At 38.4% G+C, this 21,136-nt stretch overlaps 1 protein-coding gene across 7 annotated transcripts in view; it reads right to left on the reverse strand.

Moving 5' to 3' along the window:
* Positions 1-21,136, reverse strand: part of HECTD4 (HECT domain E3 ubiquitin protein ligase 4) — a 188,764-nt gene that overhangs the window by 134,551 nt on the left and 33,077 nt on the right. For all 7 annotated transcript variants that reach the window (XM_077875703.1, XM_077875698.1, XM_077875701.1 and 4 more), the window contains exon 2: positions 533-1,050. In XM_077875703.1, coding sequence (XP_077731829.1) covers positions 533-1,050 — 518 coding nt within the window. The remainder of the gene's footprint in view (positions 1-532; positions 1,051-21,136) is intronic.

The raw sequence follows: 21,136 nt of genomic DNA on the forward strand, positions 1-21,136 counted from the left end.
AGACAAGCATCATGGTCAAGAAATATAATTTGTGAAAAAAAAAAAAAAAAAAGAAAGAAATATAATTTGTGACCAAGTCTGTGTCACTGAGTCTAGGAAATAACCCACTCACTTGCTGATACACTCCTCAAAGGCACCCACGAAATAAATTAAAAGCTCTACAAACTTTCTGACGGTCCTTCCAGGATAAATACAGATAGGCCATCCTCCATTAACTACTGGATGTAAAGCACTAATCATCTAGGGGGGTGAGTAGATAACAGCCAAGGGTTGGCTCTCCCTTTTAAGCTGTTTTAGCTTTATCACAGGATGGCAGACAGCAAATACTTGAACTTAGGCTCCAGCTCAGGTTCCTGGTGCCAAGCTCTGGTGAAAGTATCTTATGTACTGCTGATGAGGTGAAATTCAATACTGCCAACAAAGGACTACTGATGTTAAGACTTCCATCACATATGCTTGCCTCTCACTCACTCACTCACCCCTGGCAGCAGCGGCCACGAGGTCACTAAAGAGGGCTTTTGATGGTCCTTACCTGGCACATGCCAAAGCCACCAGAGCAGCAGCAGCATTTTCTTTTTGCTTATGTGGGATGTGTCGGCCTGTGTCAGAAGTGTCCTCTAGCCAAGAGCACAGCAAAGTTTCAATTCCATTGAGACAGTCAGCAGGCTCCTTGGTCAGGCTCAAAGGCTGGCAGTCGCGAAGGCAGTTCAATAGCACCTCAGCAGTTATGTTACAGAGAGAGGGGTCCGTTCTGCTCTGGGACTGAATGAGGGGGAAGACCAGCAGGAGCCCCATCCGAGATGTGAAGGGAGCTTGCTCGGGTTGCTGCAACAAGCCCTGGCGTTTGAGCAGAGCCAATGTTTCTTCATCACCCGAACTTTCTCTTTCATGCTGTTCTTCCAAGGCCAGCTGGCGCTGGGCATTCCATAGTCCTCGCAAGGCATTCAGGCGGTATTCTAGCAGGCGGGCATAGGCATTGCTCTGATTTCCACAAACAGAGCGCAAACGTTCAGCTAATTCCGTTGGGTTCTTGGTCTCAAATGTTAAAATCTAAGGGAAGAAACGATAAAGAAGTTGGTACGTACTGTTTTCACCATGGCTTTCATCTATAGAAGCAAATATATCCAATGGTATCTAAAAATATTCCACATAAATCATCTTAATTGTAACCCAATATGAAAAAATGTGCTGTAAAGCCAGGTATTTGCTGATGGAGATATTTTTTCAATGGCATTTCTGCTAGTGTTCCAGTTAAAAGCAATATCAGACCTAATTCAAAGAACCGAAATCATGAAAACAGTTAAGTATTGAAGTCAAAAATTAATTCAAGTAATTTTTTTTTTTAGAAAACTGAGGTACAGGTCTTTATTAAATGGTCTTAGGTTATAATATAAGTCTCTACCTCCCATTACCAGGTGGATTAGAAGTGAAAAGAACAAAATTTTATCCTCAGAATCAAATATACCTACCCATAAATGATTGATATTGTATTATTCTTTAATTTTGAAGAACACTCCATTCTTACTACTGCTAATCCATTATTTCAACTGGTGACATGGTATAGATTTATTCAGTTCATATTGATACAGGAATCATACTATTTTCTTGCCAAAATATACAATTAATTACCAGGAGGCCTCTAGATTTTCAGCAGTTAGGGGAATAAAACCATTAAATCCTTAACGAAAAGAAAGGAACCAGCTATCAAGATAGAGAATTTAACTTTATGATGCAAAAAGTTTATGCATATAACTTCAACTAGGTTAAAATGAACAGACTATTGTAAACAACAAAGGAGGGCACTCTGGGGGCACGCACAATGAAACAGACTATCAGGCGCCAAAGGTATCTGGTTCTCAGTAGACCAGAAAGTCAGGGTGAGAAGAGGTTTGAAATAAAAGCAAAGAAAATTCTGTCATGACACTGGCACTGACATTTTAAAAGGTTATAGATCACTTTATTTCTCTCAGAAACCTGCAAAATACTTTTACTACCTCAAGTTTTGCCCTTAAAAACTGTTAGCCCCATAAAATAACAAAAACTTGCAGAACAATGTAAACACTGTAACTGCCTCACTTAGCTATACACCAAGTCACTGAACTGAAAAAATGTTCAGGTTAAACAACAAGTTCTGGGGCGCCTGCTGGCTCGGTCCATAGAGCAGGTGACTTGATCTCAGGGTTGTGAGATCAAGCCCCATGTCGGGTGTGGAGCCTACTTATAATAAATAATTCCAATTCAAACAATGTACTTTATTTATTTGAAAAAAATGTTCATAGTGTTTCCAAAAAAGGTGAGCAATCTGAACTTCAGTGCCAGCCTATCAGATCAAAATTAACATCCAAATGCCTTAAGATTTCAAGCTTAGCAACAAGAAGGAATACTGATACACGCAACTTCAACGAATTTCAATGACACGGAGTTGAGTGAAAGCAGCCAATTTCAAAAGGCTGCATCTGTAGGATTCCATTCATAGGACTTTCTGTAAAAAATAGGAGAAAACTATAGTGATCTAGAAGAGATCAGTGATTGTCAGAGGTGAGGGGAATAGGCAGGGTATGAAGAAGTTTTTTGTAATGAAGAAATTATTCTATATTCTGGTGGTAGTGGTGGTGATGGGGATTAAATCCATATGTGTGCTAAATTCAGAGAACAGTACATCCCCTAAAAAAAAGTCACTTTAACTGTATGATGATTTTTTTTTAAGATTTTATTTATTTATTCATGAGAGACACAGAGAGAGACAGACATAGAGGCAGAGGGAGAAGCAGGCTCCATGCAGGGAGCCCGACACGGGACTCCATCCCAGGACTCCAGGATCACATCCCGAGCCAAAGGCAGACGCTCAAGGGCTGAGCCACCCAGGCGTCCCTGTATGACGATTTTTAAACAAATGGAAAAAAGTTCCAACCAAGCTATATCTGTGCTCAGCTAGGTATCATGGGTAAAGCTATATTGCAAGTCATATTAAAATTAATAACTAGGAAAAAAAAATTAATAACTAGGGTAATTTTTAGTTAGTTTTAATACAACAGGAACAATGATTAAATACCTTTCACCATCAAGTCATTCCAAACTATATTTTCCTACCTTTTGACTGAATTCAAACACAAATCACCATCACCCTTTTGATTATTTTTCACATTGCAGCAGATAAACTAACCAGAGTTCAAAAAAAAAAAAAAGAGGGATCCCTGGGTGGCGCAGCGGTTTGGCACCTGCCTTTGGCCCAGGGCGCGATCCTGGAGACCCGGGATCGAATCCCACGTCGGGCTCCCGGTGCATGGAGCCTGCTTCTCCCTCTGCCTATGTCTCTGCCTCTCTCTCTCTCTCTCTCTGTGTGACTATCATAAATAAATAAAAAATTTAAAAAAAAAGATCACATTTCAAGGGCAATCATCTACCTTGAAGCTGTAATCAATATCCAAGGAAGCGAGACTGCCTTTTTTTTTTCCTTTTAGGATCTCCCCTCAAAAACCAGCCTCTTCCATTAAAATCAACAGAGTGAGATGTTTTTCAATGTTGCTAAAAAAAAAAAAAAATCACAAAACCTTAAGTTTGTCTTCCCAGTTATGACACCTAAAACAAAATTTGTTTTTTAAGAGCATTCCAATATTGGTTTTGTGATTTCCACCCAATACAACTCCTTGATATAAAGTACATATGAAATATATTTGTGTGGTACATTGAACATCTACTTAGGTTATATGCAATAACTACTAAAAATTTAATACAGACTTTTATTAGACCCAAGAATCGAAGAACAACCCAGTAACATTAAACCCACCTATTTCCTTTTATTATCAATCTTAAAGATAAGTGGTTCTAAAATGTGATATTTTATGGTTCATAAAATGATGTTTATGACATCATTAAGACTAGCTGAAAAAATAACTATAAAATGCCTCACTTTTCTAGTGATTCTATTTTTATAAGTAATTCACTTATATTCTGGCATTCCACTTGAAAGACAAATATTCTGAAAGGATTTGAGTTATAATTAACCAAATATTATATGATATACACACTTAAGTGACTTATGTTTATTGATTTAGCAGTATCTAAGGCACATTATGCTTTCAGAAATCCATTAGACTACTCAGCATTATCCATTCCAACAGCCCCTCGTGAAAATTAAGAATTGTGTGCTACACTGCTGTTTTTCAGAATTCTAAGTTTGAAGGTCATGGCTGAAAAATCATTTCATAAAGACATCATACCTTTGAGTTTTAGTACATCAGCTATAAAGGATCTATTCTGGTACTTATGAATATTAAATGATTTGTCTCAGATCCTCATATAAAACCACTGCTCTCAGTAACTGCTGTTTAAGAAGATAAAAAGACCAGAATGTTATTAGAAAATGAGTATTTCTCTCTTTAAAAAGGGGGAAAGCTATTTAAGCAACAGGGAAGATCCTCGTCCTCCTTAATCAGAAGGAGGGCTCAATGACTGTACTTCGGTGATAATGAAGTCACCCAATGAAGGGAATGACTTTCAAAGCAACCTGTAGCCTTAATTTTTATCATACTTGACATACAAGTTTAAGCTAAGACAACAATAATCATCCTGGAAAGCCTAACAGAAGGTAGGCAAAATATTCTTTGCCAACCAAATCTGACTTTCAACAAGACTACAATATTTGATGTAAGAGCAATTACAGAGGATCAGCTCATTTCAGCCCATTTCTTTCCATTTTCCATGTGGAAGAATACAAGAGCATGTACCTGCCAGTCATGTGAAATGTGAAATGTCAACATATATTTCTTTTTTTTCTTTTTTCTGTGTGTGTGTGTGTGTGTGTGTGTGTCAACATGCATTGCAAGTAACTGCCATAGTGAGAAAAAGCACAGAGGGGCTTTTGAAGTAATAGAGAATGTTACATAAAAAGGAATTATCTAAACCAGTAATTAACAGAAAAGATACTGCACGAACTACAGTATTCCTCCAACTTTAAATATCAATTTCACCATTCAGAAAAGAGAAGTCTCTAAAAGGGTTAAAAAATTAAAAGACAGGGCAGCCCCGGTGGCGCAACGGTTTGGCGCCACCTGCAGCCTGGGGTGTGATCCTGGAGACCTGGGATCGAGTCCCACATCGGGCTCCCTGCATGGAGCCTGCTTCTCCCTCTCCCTCTGCCTGTGTCTCTGCCTCTCTCTCTGTGTCTATGAATAAATAAATAAAATCTTTAAAAAAAAAAGAAATTAAAAGATATATTAGAGCCTACCTCTGAAAGAATAGAAAGTAACCCCTTTCGAAGAACTTAACCTAAAAAAGTAAATGTGCAGAGATATTGCTGAAGTTTTATTATAATGGAAAAAGAAGAAATAATCTCAACACCTAAAAAAGAAGTGTTTGGGGCACCTGGCTGGCTTGATCAGTACCATGTGTTACTCTTGATCTTGGGGTTGTGAGTTCAAGCCCCAGTTTGGGTGTAGAGATTACTTTAAAAAATAAAATCTTAAAAAATAAAAATTAAAAGGGAAGTGTTCAATTAAAACATATGACAATGGAATATTATGCAATAACTAAAAAATTTTAAAACCAAACCAAAAGCAGAAAAATCATATATGTTCTATAAATAGGACTATGTGAAACATGTTTGTTCAATTTGAAATGTCATTAGTATTTGTGGTAATAGAAACATGGATTTTTCTCTATTTAAAAAAAGAAACAGTGATGACAAGTTAAATAGTTCATATTTAAGCAATCATAACTAGAGGGGATATTTTTCAAAAGCAAACACTATCTTTAAATAACTGGTAGTCAAACAAATGGTGACACAATTGGGACGCCTAGGTGGCCCAGCGGTTGAGCGTCTGCCTTTGGCTCTATTTGTGATCCAGGGTCCTGGGATGGAGTCCTGCATCAGGCCCCCTATGGGGAGCATGCTTCTCCTTCTGCCTAGGTCTCTGCCTGTCTGTGTCTCTCATGAATAAATAAATAATATCTTTAAAATAAATGGTGACACAATTGATATATTTAAAATTGGGGGGGGGGCATCTGACAAAAATCATCACAGTCCACAGGATATGTTGTCCTTAAAACAGCAAATCCATCTGCTGCACTTTGGCAGCAAATAACATAGGGCTGCTTAGATTCCTCGTTAGGAGAGAAGACTAAATAGTAGGCTGGGGAAGACCACAGATAATGGGAGCTATGAATGAACAATAAAACCTTTCACTCTCCAAAAAGAAAGGATACTTAAAATTCAGGATTGTGCCCACTTCAGCAGCATATACACTAAAACTCAGGATCACTTAAACTCCAAGCATTTGAATTCCATTACTATACTCCTTAGTATGGTACATTAACCAATTCATTATATGTACCTGTCAGCATAAAAGGAATTTATACCTGGGTTATTATTTCAAAGCAGATCAACTGGCCAGACTTATTAACCCAATACAAAACTTTTCAGGAAAGGCTATAGAATACTGAAATCCTCTCAAATGTTAGAGTGAATTTTTAAGCCCTTCTTTAAGTTTTCCCACTGTTTTTCACATTAAAAAGATGGCAATCATGGCCAAATTGAATTGCATATGACAATTCACAGATTATGAGATCAAGTGAACCAAATAAATGAATTGTGAATGGAAGGAAGGAATTCTATCTCTAATATGAAAGCCTAAATCAAGAGTGGATCACTTATCAATTAAATTAGACCCTGAAACTGCATATCCTTATCCAATCCTGAAAATATGTGTTCATTTGAATTCTCTTTCAACATCTCCTATTTTTAAAAAGGGTCTTTAACTTAACTGATAACATGATTAAATTTCACAGTTTAATTCATGAGTTTTAGCCGCTAGCTTAGTACCAAAACTAGAACCGCCCCTGACTGGTTTCCAGGTTGTTCAGCTTTGATCAACCCGGTAAAACCTGCTCCAGCACTCAGTGATTTTGCCCACATCTTCACACACCTGCTATTGATGGCAGACGTGTCAGAACCGTGAGGACTCAGAACTGGTAGAGCATGTTGGGCTCTATTGATCTTGGGGTCGTGAGTTCCAGCCACATGTTGGGCACAGAGATTAATTACTTAAATTTAAAAACAAAAACATTTGAGGACTCGATATCTAATCGCTTTTCCAATTCTTCTTGCATGAAAATTCCATCTTGACCTGTCCCCATCCAGTTTTCAATTTTTGTCATGTCCGCAAGACCAGGGTCCTATTTTTTCCATCTCCCAGCTTTTACTCCCACTGAGCCACCCATGTGCCCCTCTGCTACCTACTTTTGAAAAATTCTGATTTCCTGGGATGCCTGGGTGGCTCAGTGGTTGAACAGCTGCCTTCGGCTTGGGGCATAATCCTATAGTCCCGGGATTGAGTCCTGTACTGGGCTCCTTGCATGGAGCCTGCTTCCCCTGTCTCTCTGCCTTTCTGTCTGTGTCTCTCATGAATGAATGAATGAATGAATGAATGAGAAAGAAAGAAAGAAAGAAAGAAAGAAAGAAAGAAAGAAAGAAAGAGAAAAGGAAGGAAGGAAAGAAACAAAGAAAAGAAAGAAAGAAAGAAAGAAAGAAAGATAGATAGATAGATAGATAGATAGATAGATAGATTGATTCTGGTTTCTTTACTCTTTCTCTCTCTCTCTCTTCTCTTTTCCAGAATTAGTTTCTCTGTGTTTTCAGTCTCTAGCACATACCTCTATCAGACGATCCACTACAAACCGTAAGGAAAAATATGTCTGCTATTTCACAATAGAATCAATGATTCCTTAGGAGTAAAGGAAAAGATCTCTGAAGAGATGAACTTTCTTAACTGCTTACTTCACATACTTAACAACTATCATACTGTGATATGTTCAAACACTTAGCATTGATATATTTTAGAAAAAAAAACACCACTGGTTTTTAAATACAAAATGTAACAAAGAAGGAAACTGTAATATGTATAACACCTCACTACTATGTTGTTTGTTTACAGTCTGTTCCCTCTTTCAACAGAGTACTAAAAGAGGGAAACGATAGCTTTACATTTGTACCAGCAGAGCTTAGCACAGTGTCTGTCTGGCACATAAATGTTTGATAAATTAATGAATGAGAAGATACGTAAATTCCAAGAAAAATTCTCTTAGGACATACATCTGGTTTCCACTATACATCTGTGTAACCCTCTCTCAGTTACAAATCTAATTATAAATCTGCCTTCTGGAACAATGAAAAATTCTTCCTCTTCCACATAAAATGAAGAAATACATGTAATGGAAGGAGGAGACACCAAATACAAGTTAGAGCCATTGTTCTCAACCCTGTCTGCACATTAAAATTGGGAGCTTTTTTTTTCAAGATTTTATTTATTTATTCATGAGAGACACAAAGACATAGGCAAGCTTCCTGCGGGGAGCCCGATGTGGGAATCGATCCCAGGACTCCAGGATCACAGCCTGAGCTGAAGGCAGATGCTCAACCACAGAGCTACCCAGGCATCCCTGTTTGGGGAGTTAAGACAACACTAATAAATGGGTCCCACTCCAGTCAGATTAACTCAAATTATCTGAGGATGGGACTCAGGCCTTTTTTCATTCCACAAGTGATGCATGCTGCCAAGATTTCGAACCACTGAGTATAGGGGAACTAGGTTCCAGTCCAGACTCTGCAAGTAACAATTTCCTGTTAGGTATTTTACTTAAACTCACTCAGTCTGTGTGTCTACAACTATAAAAATGAGGCCAACACCCGCCTCCATTTACACAGCTAAGGTCAAAACACATGTTCAGGGAGTGCTCTGAAAAAGCTGAAACAGCTAAACAACAGTCAGGATTTCCTTATTTTAGACTAGATGACCACTAAGAAACGGAATTTTTTCAGATAACCCTGAAAAAAAGGAAATTCTGACTAGATAAAGGCTGGGAGTATTGGGGATGGGCTAAAGGAGGTATGGAATTAAACACATGCTTCATCTGAGCCTACACTGCTTAAAAAATGCTAATGTAATCTTAAAATGCATTGGAAGAATTCCAGTGTCAAAAGCAAGGGAGGTAATAATCCCATTTATATTCTGCAATCATCAAACTATAACTGGAATATCCTGTTCAGTTCAGAGTACCTCATTTTAGGAAGTCATTAACAGACCAGTATTAGTCCTGAAGAGGGTGATTTGACTAATCTGGCAATCATGTCACATGAGAAATGGTTAAGGAACTAGAGATGCGTGTCCTGAGAGGGATGAGTTGGAAGGGGGAGCAACCTTTATAAAATCAAAGGGCCATCATGTGCAAGAGGAAGACTTTATTACTCCAGAAGCAGCAAAAATAGGAAGTTACTGGGATGCACAGCATAACAAAGAACTTTTGATAATAATTCAAAACAGCGTGAACCACAACTCATGGATGCATTTACTTAAAAAAAAGATTCTTGGAATCCACTTACAAAGACTGTTTCAAGAAGTCTGGGATATGCCCCAGAATCTGCATCTGAAGCAGGCTCGGATGATTCTGAGGAGTCTTTAAAAATAATTTTTATAAAAGGTTTATTATAATAGTATTCACACCCCCCATAAAATTCATCCACTTAAAAGTGCAAAATTCAATGGCTTTTAGTATATTCAGAGTTGTGCAGTCATTACCACAATTTTAGAACACTTCCATCACCTTCAAAAGAAACTACCCATTAGCAATCTCTCCTATTCCCCCAAATCTTTTAGCTCTAGGCAATCACTAACCTATTCTCTATTGAGTTACCTATTCTTCACATTAAATATAAATGGAATCCTGTTATGTGTGGTATTTCATAAATACCTAGCATTGTTTTCAAGATTTGTCCATGCTTTAGCATGCATCAACATTTCATTCCTGTTTACTGCGGAATGATATTCCATTTTATGGACAGACCACATCTTATGTATTCATTCACTGGTTGATGGGACATTGGAGTTTCCACTTTGTGGCTGTTACAAACAATGCTTCTACAAACATTCAAGTTTTTGTGTGGACATAAGTATATAACCACGAGGGATGAAAAGCTAACAGTGAAACTGTTGAGTCTTCATAGTAAACTCCATGTTCACCCTCGGGAGGACTGCTAAACTGTTCTCCAAAGTGGCTGCATCATTTTACATTCCCAGCAGCAATGTATGAAGATTTCAGTTTTCCACATCATTGCTAACACTTGTTATTATCTCTCTTTTGATTAGAGCTATCCAAGTGAGCATGAAATGGTAACTCCTGTGGTTTGGTCTGCATGTCCCTGATGACTAGTGATGTTAAGCATCTTTAACGGGCTTATTGGTCATTTACCTATCTCTGGAAAAATAGTACTTTGAGAAACAATGACTTTGCCTTATCAACAAGAACAAGAATTTCAATGAGCAGAAATACATCAAAAAGAAAAGAAAGAAGAAACACATCAAATACATTTAAACCCACAAGCTTATCATGTTATGAGAAAGAAAAATCACCATTGGATGATGTTGGCAAGCCAACTCATTTTGAAAAGTGGTTAATACAGGGAAAAATTCAAACATTTATCCTGCCTTTCTCATATAATCTGTACACCTAGATAAGTAGTTGAGGAGAGAAAAGTTTCCTTCATGGAAGCATTCCAGCTAATGAAGGTATGAAGGTATAACAGATTATTACCATTTTGCTATCTGGATTTAATAGATCAAGGCATTGAGCGTTAGTAGCTGCAAACATCACAGGAAAGCAGCAGATAGGGATGCCTCAGTGGCTCAAGGGTTGAGTGTCTGCCTTTGGCTCAGGGTGTGATCCCGGAATGCCAGGATCAAGTCCCACCATCAGGCTCCCTGCATGGGACCTGCTTCTCCCTCTGCGTATGTCTCTGCCTCTCTCTGTGTGCCTCTCATGAATAAATAAAATCTTAAAAAAAAAAAAAAAAAAAAAAAGAAAGCTGCAGATACTATGCACCTACTGATAAAAATGCACACCACCGCCTATGAAGCAGTCTTACAAAAAAAAAAAATCAAACTTAAATCTGATCAAACCATGGTCTAGAAGAATAAGTTTCTTCAAATAAACTACAACGCAGGAGAGGGGAGAAAAGAGAGAGGAAACACAGTTTAAAAAAAACATCAACTGGAGTGCCTGGGTGGTGGCTCAGTTGGTTAAGTGTTTGTCACGTCTGCTCAGGTCATGATCGTGGAGTTCTAGGAGACCCATGGACAGCCGGACTCTGCACTCAGCGGGGAGCCTGCTTCTCCCTCTCCCTCTGCTGCTCCTCCCCACTTGTGCTCTCTCCCTCACTCTCTCTCAAATAAATAAATAAAATATTTTAAAAATTAAAAATGGACAATAGACATAAACAGACATTTCTCCAAAGACAAAGAGAGGGCCAACAGACACAGGAAAAGATGTTTATCAGGGAAATGCAAATCCTAACTTTAAGGACTTATCAACTCACACCTGTCAGAAAGGCTAAACTCAACAACCCAAGCCAACAACAAGTGTCCACAGAGATGTGGAGAAAGAGGAACCCTCGCACACTGTTGGTGGGAATGCACAATGGCACAACCACTGTGTAAAACAGTACGAAGGTTCTTCAAAAAAATTAAAAAAAGAACTACCCTACAATCCAGCGATCACACTACTGGGTATTTACTCAAAGAATACAAAAACACTAATTCAAATTAAAGGGATACATATACCTGTGCCTTCATAGCAGCATTATTTTAAAAAGCCAAATTATGAATGCAGTCCAAGTGTCCATTAATTGATGAATGGAAAAAGAAAATGTGGTATTTATGTATAATGGAATATTATTCAGCCATAAAAACGAATGAAATCTTGTCTTTGTAACAACATGGATGGAGCTAGAGAGTACAATGCTAACTGAAAAAAGTCAGAGAAAGACAAATATATGATTTCACACATGTAGAATTGTAAAAACAAAACAAATGAGCAAAAGGGAAAAAATAAGAGAGACAAATCAAGAAACAGACTCTTAATTACAGAGAACTGATGGTTACCAGAGGGGAGGAGTATGGGGGGATAGGTTAAATAGGTGATGGGGATTAGGGAGTGTGATGAACACCAGGTAATGTATGGAATTGCTGAATCATTATATTGACGCTTTAATATAATGCTATGTTAAAAAGTGATATGTCATGGATTTACTTCAAAATAATATGGGAAAGAGAAGTAGGTAGCAGAACTGAAACAAGATTGGCTATGAATTGAAAACTTGAAGTTGGTGATACATAAGGATCCATTATACAATTTTAGTTTGTTTTTGCAATTTTCCAGATGTTTTATAAGAAAAAGTTTTTTTTAAGGCTCAAACCCAAAACAGGGTATACTGTTTTAAAAGGCCAGTTGCTAGCCATAATCAAAAAGGAACAAGATGGCTCTTTATTACACATCTTGTAAATGACAAAGATTTCTTCTTCCAATGCTACGATTCTATTCAAACAAGCAGTCTTTTAAAACAGATTTAGCTAGATCACCTCAATTTGCCACTTCATTTTGCTAATAGAAACTTTTTCTTCAGACCCTCAAAACCATTTACATACAACTATTAATCCACTTTCCTAATATATTTGCTTAAATGCTTACCCTTAAGGAACACAACAGAAAAATTAATCAAATGAGAAGATACATTTTAAAATTACATTCAAAGTGCAACACCATGCACTTCACATGCAATTCACCTTAAAGTACAATTATTGTTTCTATGGGCAATATGTTTATCATCAAAAAATATGCTTCATGAATCAAGGTTGTAATATGTATTCTATTGATGACTAACATCTGCTCATTCAAAATATATGCATAAAAATATATGCACGAATATACTATTATTGAGCAAACAGGTGATAGTTACTACCCCTCCCCCCAATACTATTTTACCAGTCTAGTAGGTTTTTATTTTTTTAAGATTTATTTATTTGGGGATCCCTGGGTGGCGCAGCGGTTTAGCGCCTACCTTTGGCCCAGGGCGCGATCCTGGAGACCCGGGATCAAATCCCACGTCGGGCTCCCAGTGCATGGAGCCTGCTTCTTCTCCCTCTGCCTATGTCTCTGCCTCTCTCTCTCTCTCTGTGTGTGTGACTATCATAAATAAATAAATAATTTTTAAAAAGATTTATTTATTTGAAAGAGAGAGAAAGTGTGTACTTGAGAGTGCAAGTAGGGGTAAGGGGCAAAGGAAGACAGAGAGGGAAAGAATCTCAAGCAGACTCCCCACAGAGCCTGGAGCTAGATGCAAGACTCAGAACCATGACCCATGAGATAATGACCTGAGCCAAGATCACAAGTCCATTGCTTAACTGACTAGTAAAGCAGTGCCTGAGTAGCTCGATCTATGTTCAGCCAAAAAGATTTTGTAAAATGGGATGGAGTAAAAGTAAACCAAACAGAAACTCAAGAGTATGCCAATTCATGTAATAAATACCAAAGAACCACTGGATTATTTTCTAGAGAAGTGTATACAGAAAATACTTACTGGTTGGGAGATGAAGAAAGAGAAATAATAGATATAATACATTATCCACAGCATATTATAAATTTAATCAAACCCCTCAATTTCATTATATTATTTAATATCAACACTTTTACCTTCTTAGTGTACTCAATTTTTTTGTTTTTGAATTCTGAACTAAATTTTTTAAAATTTGTACTAGGTTTGGGGGGGCAAGGGAGAAAAAGTAATGCTAGGTTTTACAGAACTGCTCAGTAAAATCTGTTAGTAAAATGCAATAATACTAAATACTGACAAGAGTGTGAAACAATAGGAATTCTTAAACATTTCTGGTGGGAACATAAATTACCACAAACACCTCAAAAAACAATTGGCATTATCCAGTTAAATTGAAAATGCATTGTCTTAGTTTCCCATGGCTGTTCTAACAAATCCCTACAAACTTAGTAGCTTAAAACAACAGATATTTATCTGCTCACAGTTCTGGAGGCCAGAAGTCCAAAATCAGTATCCCTGGGCCAAATTCAAGGTGTTGGCAGGGCTATACTCCCTCAAGAGGCTCTAGGAAAGCATCTGTTTTCTGGTTCTTCCACCTTTGGACGGCTGCTGACTCCCCATCTGTGGCCACATCTCGCCCTCTGTGAGCACATGGCCTTCTCCTTTTATACTGTATGCAATCTCTCTGCCTCTCCTAAGGACTCTTGTGATTGCACTCAGAGCTCACCTAAAAATCTAAAATAATCTACCAAACACAAAATTCTTAACTAAAGACATCTGCAAAGAGCCTCTTTCCATATAAGGTAACATTTACAGGTTTCAGGAATCAGGGCATGATATCTTTGGGAATTATCATTCAGCCTTCTATCTGCTTATAGCCTACAACCCAGCAATCCACTCCAAGGTAATTCCCCGCTGAAACTCCTGCACATGAACAACAGATGACAAGTACAAGAATATTCACAGCAACATAATAACAACAGCAGCAACAAAAAACTGGAAAAAACTCAAATATCCATCAACAAGAGAATAGATAGTAATGTAGTCATATAATTAGGCAGCAGTGAAAATTAAAAGTAGAGTTACACACATCAACATAGAAGAATCATATAATACATGTGGAGCCAAGAAAAAAGCCATCATAAAATACATATGGCAACTACATTTATATAGTAAGGTCTTAAAACACAAACAACTGAGCTTTATAATGTTTAGGATTGTGTACATGATAAAACAATAAAGAAAAGCAAAAGACCATGCCGACTATGCTCTCAAAACTAACCTCACAAAATGACAAAATACAAGAAAAGGCAAAGATTCTCTTTATGCCCAGGGAAAGGAGCGTTATGACAGGAAGCAGAGTGGCTATGGTGGACAGACTAAGCTGATTTTCCAGAAAAAAGCTAAAACTACAAAGAGGATTGTGCTGAGGCTTGAATGTGTTGAGCCCACCTACAGATCCAAGAGAACTCTGGCTATTAAGAGAGGCAAGCAGTCTGAACTGAGAGGAGATAAGAGGGTCAAGTGATCCAGTTCTAAGCTTCATATTTTGTTATATTATGAAGACAATAAAATCTTGACACTATGATCACTTCAAAAAAAAAAAAAAAGAAACACAGAATTCAGAATAGTGGTCTCCTATGTGGGAGAGAAGAAGAGTTGTAGAGCATGCAGGGGGTTTGGAAGGTACTGGTATGGACCCATTTCTTAAGTAGATGGTGAGATCACAGAATATGTATTTTTTAAAATTAATTTTACTTATATATTCAAAAGTTCTATCCAAAATATATACACTTTTTGAATATATATTTTAAAATGTTGTAATTCCTTATTATTCCAGCCCTGAAAAGCAGATCAAGATCATTATCCCTACTGCTGATAAATACTTAGTGGTGGTCGCCTGGGTGGCTCAGTGGTTGAACGGCTGCCTTTGGCTGAGGGCATGATCCTGGGGACCCAGAATCGAGTCCAGCTTCAGGCTCCTCGCAGCCGAGAGCCTGCTTCTCCCTCTGCCTCTCTCTCTCTCTGCGTCTCTCATGAATAAATAAAATATTTTTAAAAAATACTCAGTGGTTTCTCTAGAGATGGCATCATTGCATAACAAAAGTATTCCCAGTATAAGGCATGAATAGCCCAAGTGCTTCACATTTTTAGGAACAGTGTGAGCTGACACACAAACTAAGCTTTGGGTGATTCTGTATTTGTCTCTGCCTCTGAAAGGAGCTGCTGATTGTTTAGGGAGACTAACGCTAGGGCACAAGCTCTTAATGGAGGCAAAGGAAGTGGGGGTGGGTAAAGATTGTCTCCCAGGGGACGGCTGGCAATTCCCAAACACATTTTTGGCTGTTACAAGTATAGAGGTACTACCAGCATCTGGTAGGTGAGGCCAGGAACCCTGCTCAATATCCTACAATGCATTGGAAAAGCCTCACAACGGAGAATCACCTGGGCAAAATAGAGAAATCCTGCTCTACTGTAACCATTTGATTTGAGAGCATGCAAATAAGCCTAACTCCTGCCACTTGACACTGAGTGTGACCACGAACTCTCCCATAAGGAATATTGAAAGCCCCAGCTGGCAAAATCTGTCAATCCTCAGAATTATGCACAGGAGGAGGGATTTTAATCATATGCTCAGCTAAAACACCAGTTTTACAGATGATTATTATGTACCAGAAGAATTCTGATAGATTGTAAACTCAAGGGTGCAGACTTAGATTCATTCATCTTTATATCTTCTACCCTAAAATCTCACTATATTTTGAATTGTTTCTCCTGAAATAAGGCACAGAGTACAGCACCTGACAACCTGACACATAGAGCACTCAGTAACATTAGTTAATATTATTTGAAATAAAAAAATTTTTTTTCGGGCAGCCCGGGTGGCTCAACAGTTTAGTGCTGCTTTCCACCCTGGGCGTGATCCTGGAGACCTGGGATTGAGTCCCACGTCAGGCTCCCTGCATGGAGCCTGCTTCTCCCTCTGCCTGTGTCTCTGCCTCTCTCTGTCTCTCATGAATAATAAATAAATAAAATATTTTTTAAAAATTTTTTTCAAATTTATTGCATACTCTGTCATTATAGTTAAAACGTTGTCTATTTTATTACCTTAATGTGTATCCCATGTACATAATCTGGCACATAATAGGTGTTCAATAAATATTTACTGAATGAGCAAATGACTGAAATGCTACCTAATGTACATATACAGCCCCCACCCCGCAAAAAAAAAAAAAAAAAAAAAAAACAGAAAGCAACAGATACGATGAAGAACCACTTCCAAACACACTCCCGGGTCAGCACTTCTATCTGGGGCTGCAGACCTCACCTCCCTTTGGTCAACATCAAGAAAGCTGGAATCAGTGTTATTCAAACTTTGATTATACAATCAGAGATTAATTCTAAACCCATGGCCTGTAACTATCAGCTGTGTTGGGCAAGAACATGAATATGCACCCAGTGCCTACTCAACAGAAAGTGCCAATGACCATGGCTAACAATGAATATTTCTAAGAAACGTGAGAAATGCTGCATCTCTTGTGCCACTGAATCTTGCCCTTCCTGTCAATTCCTGCTCACAGCTGTGCCTGGCTAATTAAAACTGCCTGGAAACCTAGTCTATCACTTTACTGGTTATTTCTTTTACTAAATCAAAAGACTCCACTTTAGGATTCAAATCCATCTGTCTCTCTCAGTCTGCAAAGAACAAATGTTCAGAAAAACTAACCAGATAGCTAAAATTAAATGTACCTTTCCTAGCTAAGACTTAGTATGTTGTTGGGGCCAGGGAACAAGGAATATAAGGATAAACCACTAAGAAAGAAGAGGGTAATACAGAGCTTACCCACAGAGATACTTACATATTCATCTCCTATCTTAGCAAACTGGGGACAAATACAGAAGTTCCTGGATAAAATGGATTTACATTTAAAAACAAAACTTTCTGGTGAAATTAACACCTATCAAGCACTGCTCATCCAAAATAACTACATGACTATCGACTCCAAAGTTTTGCTCATATATTTTCCTCTCATTTGGACTTTAGAAAGCCTAAATTTTATTTATGTCTTTTTTTATTGTATTTATTTATTCATGAAAGACACAGAAAGAAGCAGAGACATAGGCAAAGGGAGAAGCAGGCTCCCTGCGGGGAGCGTGATGGGGAACTTGATCCCAGGACCCCAGCATCATGACCTGAGGCGAAGGCTCAACCACTGAGCCACCCAGGTGTCCCTAGAAAGCCTAAACTGATTCGTAACCTATACTTTCACTTTCCATATCTGAAATATATAGACTCATTATTGAGCTACTGGTCCTGTCCCATGTTTGGAAAAACATAAGAAAAAAAGTCTATGCTTTATGGTCTTGATCTGGAACCTATGACTTTAAATTTCTAAGAGTTTTATCAATTATTAAAGCAAAATACATAAAATTCCCCCCTCTTAATGCTTTTACTGACACTTCTGAATTATAAAGTCCTTGCCTAGAAATGATAAAGGACAAACACATGAAAATATTCGACAGCAATGAAAAAGACATTAGTGCACTATGGATTTCAACAGCCAGAAATTGCTCCTGTGAGATTTTTTTACTAATTTTTGCTGCCAACATCACATATACCAAATTATACCATGTTTTTACACCTATGTTCTAAAATGTCACAAAAAATCTAAAGTTCAATGTCTCTTTCCAATATGATTTTTTACCAAAGGAATTCATTCTTTAGTAAGCAATGTAACAGACAACAAAATGAAGCATAAAAGCATAAACAAAAAATTTTACACCTTGGAAAGTTATTTCAAAACCACTGTAATTTACCACACTGATGCACATTTAACTTAGAACAGAGGTTACTAATAAAATGAAAAATGAGGTTCCTTCTTTTTTCAAAATCTGTAACTGTAATTTTATAATTTCATTAAAACAAAACTACAGGCAAAATCACCTCCAAAGACATATATCAATTGTTTTTCTTTTTATTGCACTGGAAATGTGCTCCATCAAACAGTAAGAAAATACATTCACCAACTAAAGCTTAAAAAATATTTTTGTTACCTGGATTTGTTGTAAAAGGATTCAACTCATATCCGTGATGTCCCAGAGCACATAGGTAGTGATACTGACATTCTCTCAAAATTTTTTGACAATACTAATACTTTGACAACTATTTATAAATTAAAATAAAACAGTATTCTTCAAATTCAATTCAACAGCTTCATTTATGATGTGGTTTCTGATGTGCAAAGTATTCATAAACACTGTGAGGATTTAGAAACAACTGATATACAAAGATATTGAACGTTGTTTTATTAGAAAAAAATTGGGGGCACCTGGGTGGCTCAGGCAGTTAAAGCATCTGCCTTAGGCTGGGTCCTGGAATGGAGCCCCACATAGGGCTCCCTGTTCAGCGGGGAGTCTGCTTCTCCCTCTCCCTCGGCCCCTCCTCCCTCCGGTGCCCCTCCCCTCAAATAAATAAATAAAATGTTTGGGGGGGAGAAAAATTGGAATCAACCTAAAATGTGTATCAATAGGAGAAGGGCAGGGCACCTGGGTGGATCGGTTAAGTGTCTGTCTTCAGCTGGGGTCATGATCCCAGAGTCCTGGGGTCTAGTCCCACATCCGGCTCCCTGCCCAGTGGGGAGCCTGCTTCTCCCTCTCCCTCTGCCCCCACCCCCTGCTCACGCTCTCATTCTCTCTTTCTCTCTCGCTCTTGCTCTCAAATGAATAAATAAAATCTTAAAGAAAAATAGGGCTAAATAATCTGAGGAAGTCTGAAAGAATGAGACTGAGCAATTCATATATATATTTGCATATAATTCATATTCATCTATATATAATTCATGTCCATACACAAATGAATCAAGCTCTAAGATATAGTGAGTAGAAAAAAACAAGTTGTAGAAACATGCATATAACATTGATCTTTGGGATCCCTGGGTGGCGCAGCGGTTTGGCGCCTGCCTTTGGCCCAGGGCGCGATCCTGGAGACCCGGGATCGAGTCCCACATCGGGCTCCCGGTGCATGGAGCCTGTTTTCCCTCTGCCTGTGTCTCTGCGCCTCTCTCTCTCTCTCTGTGACTATCATAAATAAATAAAAATTTTAAATAAAAAAAAAAACATTGATCTTTAAAAAGACAATACTAGGGCAGCCCAGGTGGCTCGGCGGTTTAGCGCCACCTTCAGCCCAGGGTGTGACTCTGGAGACCCAGGATCGAGTCCCATGTCAGGGTCCCTGCTTGGAGGTTACTTCTCCCTCTGCCTGTGTCTCTGCCTCTCTCTGTGTGTGTGTCTCTCATGAATGAATGAATAAATAAGATCTTAAAAAAAAAAAAAAAGACAATACTAGGGGCACCTGAATGGCTTAGTCAGATAAGCTTCTGACTCTTGATTTTAGCTCTAGTTGTGAACTCAGGGCTGTGAGATCCAGCCTCTGCACTCAGTGGGGAGTCTGCTTCCCACCCTTCTCTCTCTGCCCCTCCCCCTGCTCACACATTCTCTCTCAAATAAATAAATCTTAAAAATAAATAAAATGGGGATCCCTGGGTGGCGCAGGGATCCCTGGGTGGCGCAGCGGTTTAGCGCCTGCCTTTGGCCCAGGGCATGATCCTGGAGACCCGGGATCGAATCCCACGTCGGGCTCCCGGTGCATGGAGCCTGCTTCTCTCTCTGCCTGTGTCTCTGCCTCTCTCTCTCTCTCTGTGTGGCTATCATAAATAAATAAATAAATAAATAAATAAATAAATAAATAAATAAATAAATAAATAAATAAATAAATAAATAAAATGAAAATACTATATATATTCTATAGTGACATCTTCAGACTTTGTGACTAAACAAGCTAAGGATTGAAATGAACACACCTGGAGGAGGCCAATTACAGCAGGGAGACAACAGAATGGGATTTGAACAGGTCTGGATGTGAATTCTAAATCTCCCTCTACAAAAACTCGTGAGGCAAGTCTGTAGAATCACTTAACAAAATTTTGTAATAAATTTTGATTTCCATTTACTTAGAGTTGTCACTCTTGGGAAAATACAAATTTTTAAAAAGTATTTCCAACTCTTAATAGATTTAAGGAGAAAAACCAACAGCAGCCATAGAAATATCCTACAATGTCCAATTTTTTTTAAAGATTTCATTTATTTATTTGACAGAGACAGAGCACAAGCGAGGGAAGGGCAGAGGGAGAGGGAGAAGCAGACTACCCACTGAGCAGGGAGCCCGATGCAGGGCTCGATCCCAGGATCCTGGGATATGACCTGAACGGAGGGCAGATGCTTCACTGACTGAGCCACCCAGATGCCCCTACAATGTCCTATTTTTGTGAAACAACTAAAGTTGTACACCAAAAACTGCAAGGGTATTATGACTAGTCCTGTGATTTCTGAAACAACTTGGATGATGTTAAGTACAAAGAATATGGCCAAATGAGCAGCCACAATGTATGAAACTAAATAAGATAAGATGCCTTGAAAAATGAAACTCGGGATGCCTGGGTGGCTAAGGGGAGACACCTGGGTGGCTCAGCAGTCTGCCTTCAGCTTGGGGTATGATCCCAGAGTCCAGGATCGGGTCCTGCATCAGGCTCCTTGTGGGAGCCTGCTTCTCCCTCTGCCTGTGTCTCTGCCCTCTCTCTCTCTCTCTGTGTCTCTCATGAATAAATAAATAGAATCTTTAGAAAAAAGAAAAATGAAACTCTAGGACTGGGAATGACCTAGTGACTGAAGTACAAAGCCAGGTAAGTTTGAGGAATTTAC

The sequence above is a fragment of the Canis aureus genome, chromosome 27 (genome assembly GCF_053574225.1).
Source record: "Canis aureus isolate CA01 chromosome 27, VMU_Caureus_v.1.0, whole genome shotgun sequence".
NCBI lineage: Eukaryota > Metazoa > Chordata > Mammalia > Carnivora > Canidae > Canis > Canis aureus.